The sequence below is a fragment of the Haliaeetus leucocephalus genome, unplaced genomic scaffold, assembly GCF_000737465.1.
Source record: "Haliaeetus leucocephalus isolate CR32 unplaced genomic scaffold, Haliaeetus_leucocephalus-4.0 Scaffold2, whole genome shotgun sequence".
Lineage (NCBI taxonomy): Eukaryota > Metazoa > Chordata > Aves > Accipitriformes > Accipitridae > Haliaeetus > Haliaeetus leucocephalus.
This window is the reverse complement of record NW_010972438.1, coordinates 15,982,196-15,995,020: the sequence shown is the minus strand read 5'-3', so window position 1 is coordinate 15,995,020 and position 12,825 is coordinate 15,982,196. Positions and strand designations below refer to the sequence as shown.

Here is a 12,825-nt window from a genome sequence, read left to right as displayed (position 1 = left end):
AAGTTTAGGGTTCCCCCCCACACCCCCCTTGTAGAATAATTAGTCTCATGACCAATTTTTTCTTTGTGAGATTTTTTTTTTTAAACACTTCAAATTCATTTTATGAATAAAATAGCTGCTGTTTTCCACCCACCACTCCCCCCCCCCAAACTGTGTGACTCTGGAGACATGCGTTTCTTTTATTAAATTAACTCATCATCATGGGCTTGTTATTTCAACTGTGGGCTTAGCTGACCAAATTTCTATATTGCATGAGAGAGCTATTAATCATTTGAAGAGGATTTGTATACATTCAGTTGCTCAACATCTCATCTCTCACTTTACTCCCAAATAAATTCAATAATGTTGCACGTGTTCTTTTGCTTTCCTTTGTGTAGTCAATAATATTAATTTAACCTCCTGTGTGTATGGTGGGTGGTTGGAAGTAACAAAACAAACCTTGAATTGCAGTGAGCACCATGAAATTTTGTTCTGTTCTAGTTCTTCAGTATTTAATTATTTTGATTATCCCCAGTTGGTATGAAAAAAAAAAAATCTGGTAAAGTACATGTTTAATTCATCATTCAGAGCCACAGTTAGTGTTCAAACGTTGTCAACTGCTGGATATGCACTGCCTGTTACTTTATTTTATTAGGGATAGTTATTAACCCCCAACCCAGCAAAACACTCTATATAGGTTGTCTACTGTCCCTGAGCATATCTTGTTGAGGAGACAGTACAGCTCTTGCTAAGTACAGAGCAGCATTATATGCATGCCTTAGACTATGAAGAGTCTGGGTTAAAGTTGCTTCTCATGGGAGACAGGGAAAATGCAGAGCTTGAGACATATTTTTTCTTCCTGTGTGGAAGTAGGAATGAGGCATTTAAGGCATATGATTGTAAAAAGGCACAAAGAAGTCAGATATGTCTCCACTGATAATTAGAAGCAGCCTTCAGGTTGTCATCAACCTGAATGTGTCAGATGAGCGGAACATGCATGGAACTACATGGATTTCACTTTAAAACTTTTCACTTATCTGTTTGTGAGGTAGTTTGGCTTTTCTATTTCTATAGCACATTTTAAACTGCATGGAGAGGTTTTTTAATGTTTTGTATTGAATGCCTTTCATTGGTTACCTTGTGGTAGGATGGAAAACTTCAGAAAATATTACTGCATTGATTTTGAAGCAAGTCTGCAATTTTGCTATTTTCTTTTACAGTATATTCTTTTACAGAATTAATTTATAGAAGTTGTTGATCCTGCCTGTTCACTAGCTTGGTATGATCTACAGGGGTTTAAAGAGAAATGAAGGAGTCCTGTGGTTCTAGCTATAATGAAAATCGTATTAAATATGAGGCAAAGTCTTGCAGATTTTTTGCATCTATAAAGATAACACAAATGATATAATTTCTTTAAAAAAGTCAGACCCATAAAACTGGTTTGGGGAATGTTTGAGTTAATGGACTTTAGAGGGAAGGAATCCATTGATTGTTGGCTTCAGACACACAACTTTTTTCAGAAGTGGACTGTGATTTACCTTTTAAATGTGAGAAGTACCTTTGCAGTACTGTTCAAGTTTAAGATATACCTATCCTTATGCCCAGAGCATGGCCAGTAGAATTCAGTAGTTAATCCTGTAAAAATCACACACGCTTGATTTTTGCTGCTTTTCCCAGTTGCTGAAAAAAAATGATGCCGCCCCCCACCCCTTTTTAAAATAAGTATTAAAAAAAAAAAAAGGCAGATATTTTAAAATCAAGATGCTGTTTCTGTTATGTATCAAACTGCATTTCTACTTCTGCCTTTAGACTTTAAAAGAGAAGAGTGGCTGAAAGCCTTCAGTGTGTGTCTGTGCATTTTAACTGCTCAGCAAAGCTGCAGAGATTTAATAGCCCCCCCTGCCTGGCATCCTGATAAGCTGTTGGCATGTGTTTTGCTTTAAGTATTTTGCATCTACATTTTGGCCACACCCACATCAGTGAGATACTACTTCTAATCTAAAAATAAAATGAGGCAGAGTGAGGGTTTTTGATGATCTGAAAGTAATTTTAATCTAGTCAAGGCTTAGTGTGTTATGCTGTATCTCAGTTTTCCTAGTCTGAAAAGGGAGGATCACCACCACTATAGCATGGAAGCAATGGCAAGCTTGATACAAATGTGTTCAAAAATGTTTTAACATCCTCAAGTGTTCAGAAGTGCTTATTAGTCTTCCCTTGTTTTCTTTGCTCTTGCACAGAGCTTGTCCTTTTGAAGTGAAAAGTTTTAGGCTAATTGCTGCTTCTTACAAAGTGTGGTTTAAATAAAGCCCAATAGACCTCTCATGTTTATTAGCAAGAAAAATGAGCCTCTTCTATTAGTATATTTCTGAACTGGAAGCGTTAGTGTGGAGTTCTCTACTGTGTCCGTCAGCAGCAAGTTGGGAAGATGCGTCCTCAGCAGAAGAGCAGAGCCAAGGGAGCTCTGCCTGTGCTACGGCCAGAGTGGAAGTGCAGGAGGGAGCATTTTGGATGCAGCTGAGATGGGGCTGCCCCAGCCCCAGGAATATTCCTGTCGTGCTCCCTCAGCAATATGTGCAAGAGATAAGCCTTATCAAAGGGCCACACTACTATGCTGGTAGATTTTCCAGGTTGGGGATTTTTGCCTTTTTATTGTTTCACTGTATTAGAGTGTAAGCTCATTGACTGGGATGCAGGCTTTCTGGTATTTATGGTAATTATGTGGCTCTGAAACGCTCAACCTTCACAGATACACAGACTCTACCATTATTGTATTCTGGTTACAAGATGATTCACTTAAGTCATGAAATTCTTGATTAAAATTGCTCTAGAGGTTTTCAGTAAATCATCTCCAGGGTTTACTCCAGCTCTGTAGGAGCATGATAACTGGCTCTGAACTTACTCATCTATGTAACTCATATCTTTTTAACATACGTCCACTGGGAGAAGGGAGACATTATGGTGCCATCGGAGTAGGGTTTTGTTTTGCTCTTTAGCAGAAAGTATTCCCTGGAGGTTTTTATGTGTATGAAAATGAACACACTGAACACTTGCATTTCTAGACCCAGCAAAACATTAGATCTCCAGTAAGGTTTGTCATACACATGTCCAAAATGTCAAACTGAAAGCCAGTTAGGGAAGCCTTTTCTCCTTCCTTGTGTTTACTAAATTCGAGAGTGACCAAAGGGTTTTTGTTCAGCCTTGTGACAAAGAAAAGAATCTTGAGAGCTTTTGTATGTAAAAATAGGTATTTTTGAAGTTATTTATCTGTAAAGAAAAAGGAGGCTTCATTTGAAACTTATAACCTAAAGTGATTCTTTTCAACTTTAGTGGATGATTTAAAATAGCCATCATAATTACTTACTACTTGCCACTTCCAGTGAATCAGTTAATCCTTACAAGACCTCTGAGACCTTGATGTGTTATCAATTTACATGCTGGTATAATTGATTTTATGCTATAATAAAATATTATTTATTTATGCTGTTTTAAGACAATTTTAATAGGGTAATCATATTGGGAGGAAATGGATAGCCTGGGGAAAGGTCATCTTAAACTGATTGTGTAGAAAACAGATCAGTTGTTTTTGCAAGGACGCAAGTAACATTTCTGGACTACTTTCATAATTAGAGAGGGACTGATCACAACATTTCAGATCCCAGGTGTTTTCTGAGCCTTGCTGTTGAATAAAGACATGAAAAAAAGCGTTGGAAGTTCCTACAGAGGAGCACGTAAGAACTTTCAGAGAATAATCAGAAATTATAAAGATCGTATCTTATGACAAGAGATGCCAGTTTTCTCAAACTTAGAAGCTTTTTTAAATTCAGAATGGTTTTTATTGAGTGAGGCAGTTTGCTTTTATGACCTTTTATACTTGCTTGCTAAACATCAGACTTAAGTTCTGGAATACAAGAGCTTTAATCATTTGCTTTAAAACATAAATTCTCCTTACTGGACAATTGTCAGAAGAGACTTTTTTAAGCCTTAGAAACTGATATGCATTCAGACATCTGCCTCTTCATTAACACATGAATACCAGAGTAGAGACTGTTGTCAGTGTGTTTTGTAGTAGGAAAGCTTCCCTCAGAGTGTATGACTTCTCTCATTTTGTTTTTTTACATATCATGAACATTTCTGCCCTCTTAGAGATGTGTCCTACTTATCAGGGTCTTGAGAAAAGAAACTTTTCCCCCCTTTTTTTTTTTAAACTCACTGATGGTAATAGCTGTTTTGCTGAAACTGTCATAGATATTGAAATTATTGTTCATTTCTAGCTGTCTGTGCTATTTAATGCTGGGTTTTGGTTTCTCTTTGTTTTCCATGTTATTTTCTACTTTTTCATTTTCTCTCTGATGCTTTAACATTTTGTGGTTCAGTGCAAATGCCATAAACTTTCCTTGATTTAGTGTCTTCCAGAGATGTCCAGCTTTGTCTTTAGATGAGCTGTATGGTTGCAGAAACACTGTGAAAATGGTTCTTGCATAGTCAAAAATTACCAGTGTAACCCCAATACTGCTATAGTGCTGACCCATTAGTGCAAATCATTCTCAGATGTGTTCTTACACCTTCCTAGTCCTCATAGCTCTGTGAATGGGACTTTTTTAATTGGTAGAAATAATTTCTATACTATAGAAAAAATATATCAAACTAAATTTGTGGCTTGCATTGTTTCATACCATTAAAGCAAAATACTTCATTTTAAAATACGATGAAACCAACTGATACATGTTTACTCTTCTGTGCCCAGTACTCTCAAAGTTGCAATTTGCATTAGAATGTATCTTTCAAATTAAACAGAAAATATTTAAATTTAAATAAATATGCTGTTTACAATGTTAACAATTATTTGATAAGTAATTTAAGCATCACAAGATATCTGTTTACAATAAGATAAAATGTAAATGGAAATAATGTCACTCATCTACCACAGTTTGTACAATACTACAATTAAGCAAGACATGCAGTACTTTTCAGTATTATATCTAAATTACTGATGTGTTGCCTCAGCAAAGTATCCATTGTAATCAAGGTGCTTGTTTAGTTGAGATGTTATGCCAAAATAAGTGGCTAAACTGGAACAGATAGTTTCCAAGTTTCTTTCTTGCCTTGCAGATCAGTTCTCCCCTGCAACCTACCCTTGTGGTTCTCATTGCATGCCACAAACCTTGCACTCCCCCACGGTTTTTCTATGATACCTTTTGAATGATTTCTGTCATCGTTAACGTACGCCTGTGGCAGCCACCCCAAGAGATCATACAGCACACGCTTTTGTATTGTGGCTGCAGCTATCTTACGGTGTTTTAAAACAAAGCTTGCCTTTGCTAGTTAGCCTGAATGAACCTGTAAAACAATTATGTGATCAATCTCCTAACAGCCCCATAAGTCTCTGTCTGCTATGTTTATACCAGGATGTTAGAGCAGCCCAGGGTTCTGCAGACTTAGCGATATGATTCCTTGGGATGTCTCAAATATGGTCAGCTCCTTGGTGAAGCAGAATGGTCTAGTGCTTGTTCTACTGAGCACTACTGATCAGATTATATTGGCTTGCATTGGGAAGGCTTTCTTCACAAGGGTAAAATATTAGTATCACATGAAATCTGAGGTTCCTATTTGTCCCCAGTTTTTATGACCTTGCTCTAAGTCTTCTTCATTATGATACAACAGAGCTTTCAAAATGGTTGATCAAACATTCAGAATGATGCAGAAGCACTTAAGGAATGTACAAACAAAAACCCCCAATGTGTTTACTTGAGCAGATTTAAATGCACAAAAGTGTAAAAGTTCATGTTTAAATCTTGAGATGCATATAATAGATTACATGAATGAGATTTCCTTTGGTTTTTCTCCAGTTCATTGCTCACCATGCAAGTCTATATATAAGGTTAGTGTAAACTCACCTGTTGGCCAAGTCATGGTAGAGCCTGCCTATGCTCCCAACATGGATAATGATTTTGTTATTTATTAGACTAATAACTTTTTGGCATGTTATATTGTGCACGCTCAGAACTCACTTAGTTAAGGTTACATGAAAGATCGAGCTCCATTGACAAGATTAAATTGAAGTCATTTTCTTTTAGAGCTTAGCAGGTAGAGTATTTGTGTTGTCAGCAAACAGGACTTTATCCTCTTTCCCCTGGGCATTATCTTGAATGCAGTGTCAGAATGCCAGATGGATTTTTCTTTAATATTTTTTTCTCCAATTTTTATTTTTAATTTTCCTTCTATCACCTTTCAGCTGTCACATTCAATAATTTCCTTGGAAGGAAAGTGCCCCAAAGAAGCCACTGTATAACAGCTCTGCTTAAATGCTGATCTTTTTCAGTAGTAGTTTTGAGCTGTATATATATTACCTGATGTTTAATCCTTGGAACTTGCAGAACTGCCTGAAATATGTTATTTTTCTGGGCTTCTCACTTGCACCCCTCCCCCCCTCCCCAACAAACCAAACCCCACCCCCCCTAAGTCAAACAGAAAAAAAAAAACCCAGGAAAATATTAATTATCCGTAATACCATAAGGACTATTTTATGCTGCAATTTGCTTTAGAAAAAAAACACATAAATCATATTATTGTGTGTACACTTGTAGAATTGAAAAGAGAAAATACAGACTCAGACCAATAAATCAGTGAATACTAAATCAACCAAAGAAACAATCAGTCCTAAATACCCTTAATTGTGAAATGAGTGGTTTCATTTATTTAGAATATAGCAGATTTTAATACTTGGCTAGCCTTGCCACTTACAGAACATGATGGAGAAGGATGTCTACTAGTTAACTCCTTTGGAAAAGGAAATAACCCACTTTGAAAGGAAATAATATTCTTTTAGAGGTGATTTTCATGTATATTCTTGCATTCTTATTTGAAATTTCTCCGGTTTTCCTACCATTTTTGAAGTACTATAAAACCCATGGCCAAGGTAAATTTGCAGTCACTAAGTCTGCATGTGAATTACCATAGAAATTATTCCATAATATGTAACTTAAAATCAGTAAAGGATGTAATATTTAAATACAACTTTTGTGTTAAAATCTGGAACTAGCTGTTGTGAATGCTTTCAATGTGTTTTTTAATAAGAAAACAAAAAACCAAAACCCCTTTGATTTCTCTGTGACAATCCTGATAAGACTTATAAAGCCAAGAAGTGTCATGAAAGTAACACAATGGCTTATCTGTAGCTCCAGCAGTTGTGGATGTCATGTCATATTCAACAGAGAAAGAGGAAAACAAAACCATGTCTTTAAGGACAAGAAAACAAGTGGTTTGGAAACAAGTTGAAACAATCATCCTCACCCTGCTAGAACTTCATTGTCCAGGACATGTGAAGAGAGTGATGGTTGGCAAGAAAGAAGCATGAAATATATACTTTTATTTATCACTCTACTCCCAGGGGATGGAGTATCAGCCTTTCTTCCAGACTTAGATACTATCTAATATATCATGGAAAAGCTACACAGCTTACTTCTTCCTTGCTTGGAATTGGAGTAGAATTGCATTTTACAACAGTCATTAGTGCATGGCTTAATGTTGGAAGGAATATTCTATTTCTTACTAAGACAGGAAATAAAAGTTGGGCTTTCAAGTCTTCTGCCAACTGTCTCTGGCTTTTGCAGAACGGGTAAACTGAAAAAGCTGCTGTCGCACGTGGGCGGCAGGCATGCAGTGCGGTTAATGATCCATGATAAACGTGGATAAGCAGAGATAGAGAAGGTTTCTCCCAGATAGAATGAGAACCGGTGTTTCTTGGAAATGATCACATTTCTTCATCCTTTTGGTTTTGGTATGAGAAGAATCAAGTCTGTAACAGTGACAGCCCCCCAAAAGGTATGGAGAAGTGTGGCATCTGTGGGGGTGTTGGATACTTCTAACAACTTTTGGAATTAATTAATTAATGAAACTACAGCTTTGGACAAATTGTATCTCTACTCTTTACCTATGGCTCCTGGAAAAAAAAAAAAAAAAGGCTGCTGTAGGTTTTTTCCAGAACTTTAGGATTCAATAGCTGTATGTATTCATGAGATGTATGCAGCAGCTTATTTGGCTCATCTCAGTATAAACCAATTAAAATAAAATAACTTTAATGTCAAATATTTAATCATGTCAGATTAATTTCCATTAAATTGATTTTCAAATACTGATGTGTCTCAGTCTTTGTTATATGTGATTAATGGCATGTGGAACACTGAGTTTTTCTGAATATTTCTGTCATACACAGAAGGTCCTCAAAATCTAGCTAATATACAGTAACTTCTTTTGTATTCTACTTTCATCTAAAATCCAAACTATGGGTTGGCCATTTTGAAAAACTCAAAAGCTAAAAGAGCAGGACATGGAAAGCTGCTCTCCAAGCAAGCCTCCATTTAAGATGCTGGTTAAATTATTTAGCCTTTTAACAGAAGTCTACAGATTGTAAGATTTTAACTAATTCTTGTTTAGTAGAGTGAGTTGCATATCACACTGAGAAAGAGTGCTTGTGAAAAGCCTTTTAAGTTTTTATACTTGCTGGTCTATTTTAGTTTTGTAAATGGTATATTTATCCTTGTACAGGTTGTATAGATATGTATGATCTATGAATGCATAGATTTATGCCTAAATATTATTTATATTGATTTACTCTCAAAGGGATAGTTAGGACAGACTGATGTTTAAATTAATGAGATTCTTCAAAGACACTAAACTTTGGTCTCTTTCAGTTAAGAAACACATCACAAACTGTTGCCAAGTGTTAAGGTTATTGAAGAGGTTAAAAAGTAGTCTTCACTGTTTGTTGCCTTCAAAGCTTGATAGAATTTCTGGTTAAACTAGGTTGTAAAGAAATCAATAATTTTATCTAAATTGCTTTTGCTTATCTGGTTATAGTTCTGCACAAAATAGGCCAAATACTCATCAGGAATCTGTAACAGGCAGACAATAATTTCTTGTTCAAAATAAGTCACTGCGAACTTTGTATGTCCATATTAAAGTATGCAGAATTTTACAAAACCTACTCTGATGTGCATTTGTAAAATTCAGCATAAAGCAAATATTTTCCTTTAGGAAGTGCCAGTCAGTACACATTGGGTAAGCAACAACAGCTGCAGTTAATATTCCTGTGAAGTAAAAACACTTTTAGTTTGTCAAGGCCTAAGTTCAGCACTGATAGCAGTTCTTGAACTGATGGAAATAAGCTAAACAGAGAGAACATCATTAATTAATTATCCAGGGAATTTTTAAGTCTAGAGAGCTTTGTATTAAAAGTAGTGAATACATTGTTTATGTTCAGGGTGTTTGTGTTGAGCTGCCCTTAACACTTTTAGGGCAGCCAGAGATCTGAGGTAATATGGGGTTTTCTTGAGACATGTTGGTAAATCTGGTTTCAGAAATGTCCCTGTACTCTGAGCATAGAGGGAATCTGAGAGATGATAAAAATACCTTGCTTTTCTATTCTAGATGGAGATACATGTAAGTGTTAATGAGTGGATTGATAGATATGTTAAAATATTCAAACCTCGTAATTTTTATGCTGAATGTGAATTCTGAATACTGAATGTGAGTTTCTTTTGCAGTATGAATACTTTAATGCTGTGCTCATAAATGAACGAGATGAAGAAGGAAACTATCTGGAGCTGGGGAAGGAGTTCATTCTAGTGCCAAATGACCACTTCAATAACTTGCCTGTGAACATCAGTCTGAGTGATGTCCAAGTACCAACCAATATGTACAATAAGGGTAAGAAAAGAGCTGTTTTATTTCACCATTCCACTGGCTGAACATAGGAACTTCCTTGCTTTTAAAATGAAGCTGATGATTAACTATACATTGTGTGTGTTTTCCAGTTTGTAATTAAACTGAAATTTCAGTGGAAGAAGGCTTAAAGTATGGCAGTTTTGTAGTATCTCTTGCTCTGTGGCAGTTTAGCAATTTAATATGGTCAATGATCTGCATATTAGACTTGCATGAATTCTGTCCTGGAATATAGCAGAATATGTTTATTCTTATGAATTATTTTCCAGAATCTCCAAGTCAGTTGATCAGATCTTACGTTGTCACTTGCAAGTTACATTCTGTCTTTGCTGAGAGCTAGAGGTGTCTTTGAAAGATACAGGGTAGATGGGAGGGAAATATTTTTTTAGAGTTATGTTGTCAAGCTTCTGGGAATAATTGTAGCTGTATATGACTATATACACAGCTGCTGTGAGTTTTCAGATAATATTTAGGAGGAATAAACTACATTAAAGTTTCTACTCCACGACTATTTGTCATAGGTGCTGGATAGCACATAGCACTAACAAATAGCTACATTAGATAACAGGAGTGATGGACTTAGGTCTTAAAATTGGGAATGCAAACTGAACTCAGGTACACACTCATTTTCCTTTTGCCACTTCCCTTTGATCAAACAGAAGAATTTTGTAATTTTACTGTGCTTATGCAGCACCCATCTATTTATTTTTCTCAAGCCAGTAATAAAAGAAAAATTAAGAAGGAAAGTGCCAAAGTTTCCGAACAATGTCTACAGTATATTTGTCGTTGGTCCATAGAGAGCTGCCTAATCTCATTATCTGGTTCCTCTTCCTTGTTTTAACTATACTAAAAGACAGTTAAAAAATACATTAAATGCTTTCCTCGTAATACATTCCAGGCTAGCAACTGTGGTAATTCATGCAAAGATATTGTGTAATCACAAATGGAAGGAGAATTAATTTGGATAGTTTGAGCTGGTAAGAGAAGCAATTGATATGACAGCTTCTCTTCAAAGTTATGATTCACAGTTGAGAATCTTGAGAAGCCAAAAAATGTACAGTAGTGTCTGAAATTAGGGATTACAAAATAACAAAGTTTCCTAAAGAGTATTATTTGAAAGGTTGTGAAATGATTAATATGGGGTATTTTGAAAAGATTTGGAAAATGCTTAAAGCTTCCAAACCATTTTTATTGTGTGTGTGCAAGTGCTAATATTTATTTAACTGACCCTGTCTACAAATTAATTCATTCTAGAATTGCTAAGGAGGAAAAAAAAAAAAGTGTGGTTGCAAACGGATATAGAGGTCAGGGAATCATGTTTTTCTGGAGAAATAAACTAACCTGAGTAGTTAGTGAGTAAAACTAAAGGACCTTCAGTTACATGATATGTAGTACTGCTATGTATAGAATACATTTTTATATGCTGATTAATTACAGTTAAAGGCCAAAGTCAAAGGGCTTGTTGCATCTTGTTTTGGCCTCTAATACAGGGACTGCCCGTAGAGATGGGGAAGATAGAGCTCTGTGATGATTCCTGTTTCCACTTTGTCTAATTCAAACCAGCTAAAATCATCACTTTGTGCAGCTGTAGAAAAACTTTTCTTTTTTTTTTATCATTTAAATGTATTCCAACTGCTGAAATCTGGTTTGTTGCTGACATTTCCCTTACACATGGACATGATAGTCTTGGCTTGGAGACTGACAATGTCTGGAAATGTTACTCTTACCAAGAAGAGGCCTGTATACTTACATTTTTTGTTGCCCATTTCTTCAGTTCTGTAATGCGGAGGGCTGATAACAAGTTAATTAAATCCTAGTCTGAGGGTACAGGCAGTAGATATTGATAGGTTTACAACCAAGTGTCTGTACAACACCATTTCTCTAGAAAATGTTGTTCGTTTCCAGATTATGTTTTGTTTTATTGAATTACTAGGCAAAACCACAGCCCAAAGTCACAGTTGAAAACAGACAAGTGTGATCACTGAATATTTAAACACAGGACTCTCAAGTCAGCATAGGAAAATGAACTTTTTATTTGTAAGCTAATTCTAAAGTTTTTCCTTCATTTTGGGTTTTTTAGCTGTAGAGATATTGATCATTTGCAATGGGTTCAGATGAGTGTCACAGGACTCATCAAAGGGTTGAAAAATGTGCCTTAGACTGAAAGAGTCCAGGACCTCAGTCCATTTAGCTTATTTAAGAGACGATTAAATGTTTAATTACTTGATCTCTAGTTAATTACTAACACTAGGCTCTATAATCTGGTTGCCAAAGGTTTAAAAACATCTAATGGCTGAAATTGGGTTCCATTATTTTGCAAATTGCACAAATGTGGGCTCAGTTAATGTATGGGGGGTTGTTTGTGGTGGTTTGTGTTTGTTGTGGGTTTTTTATGTTTGTTTGTTTTGGTTTGGTTTTTTTAAATGAAGGTAGTGGACTATTAGAAGGGTGTTGTCCTACGTCTGTCCCCCCAAGGCCTTAATCAAGACCAGATTCTTTTTTTGTTTGTTTTTGAAATAATGCATAGTCGAGAATTAGTTTGGGGAAAAACTTTGGCCTGGTCAGCTTACATGATCATAGTGATCCCTCCGAGCTGTAGAATCAATAAAGTGAATGTTCACAGGCCCTAACTAGGCTCTAAATGAGATTGGCTTAAAAATCATGGGGCATAAATACATTGCTATTCTTTATATATCTTCTGTCTCTTTCAGCTTCTGCATAGAAAAGATTACAAATACTGATGGTAACAACAGGACTAAATAATTCCCATTCTAAGGAAACCATCAAGTTTAGAATCTGAAAGTAAATACCAAAAGCAAATTTCATGGCAGTTGTGATGAAATCAAGAAAGCTGAAATACCATAAGTACCAAAACTATATTAAAATTTGACATGGAACATTTTGAAGAGGAAAATGAAAGCCAATAAAAAAGGCTGCCAACCTAATTTGTAAGCACACTTGTAACATCTTTGAGTACAGATTGCATGCACCTACTATAAATGTAGAAGGAAAAGTAAGTTAGTGAATTTAATAAAGAATAGCACTTTTGCATTTACAATACATCATTGCAAAATATGATCCCTGGCTTCTTGGACAATTTCTCTGTATTCCTCCCACGCTATCTGT

The 12,825-nt window shown here is 35.8% G+C and overlaps 1 protein-coding gene across 1 annotated transcript in view; it reads left to right on the top strand.

Moving 5' to 3' along the window:
- The window catches only part of CACNA2D3 (calcium channel, voltage-dependent, alpha 2/delta subunit 3), a 476,027-nt gene that overhangs the window by 174,389 nt on the left and 288,813 nt on the right, over positions 1-12,825 (top strand). Inside the window, exon 5 of the mRNA XM_010572633.1 lies at positions 9,522-9,684. Within this exon, the coding sequence (XP_010570935.1) occupies positions 9,522-9,684 (163 nt within the window). The remainder of the gene's footprint in view (positions 1-9,521; positions 9,685-12,825) is intronic.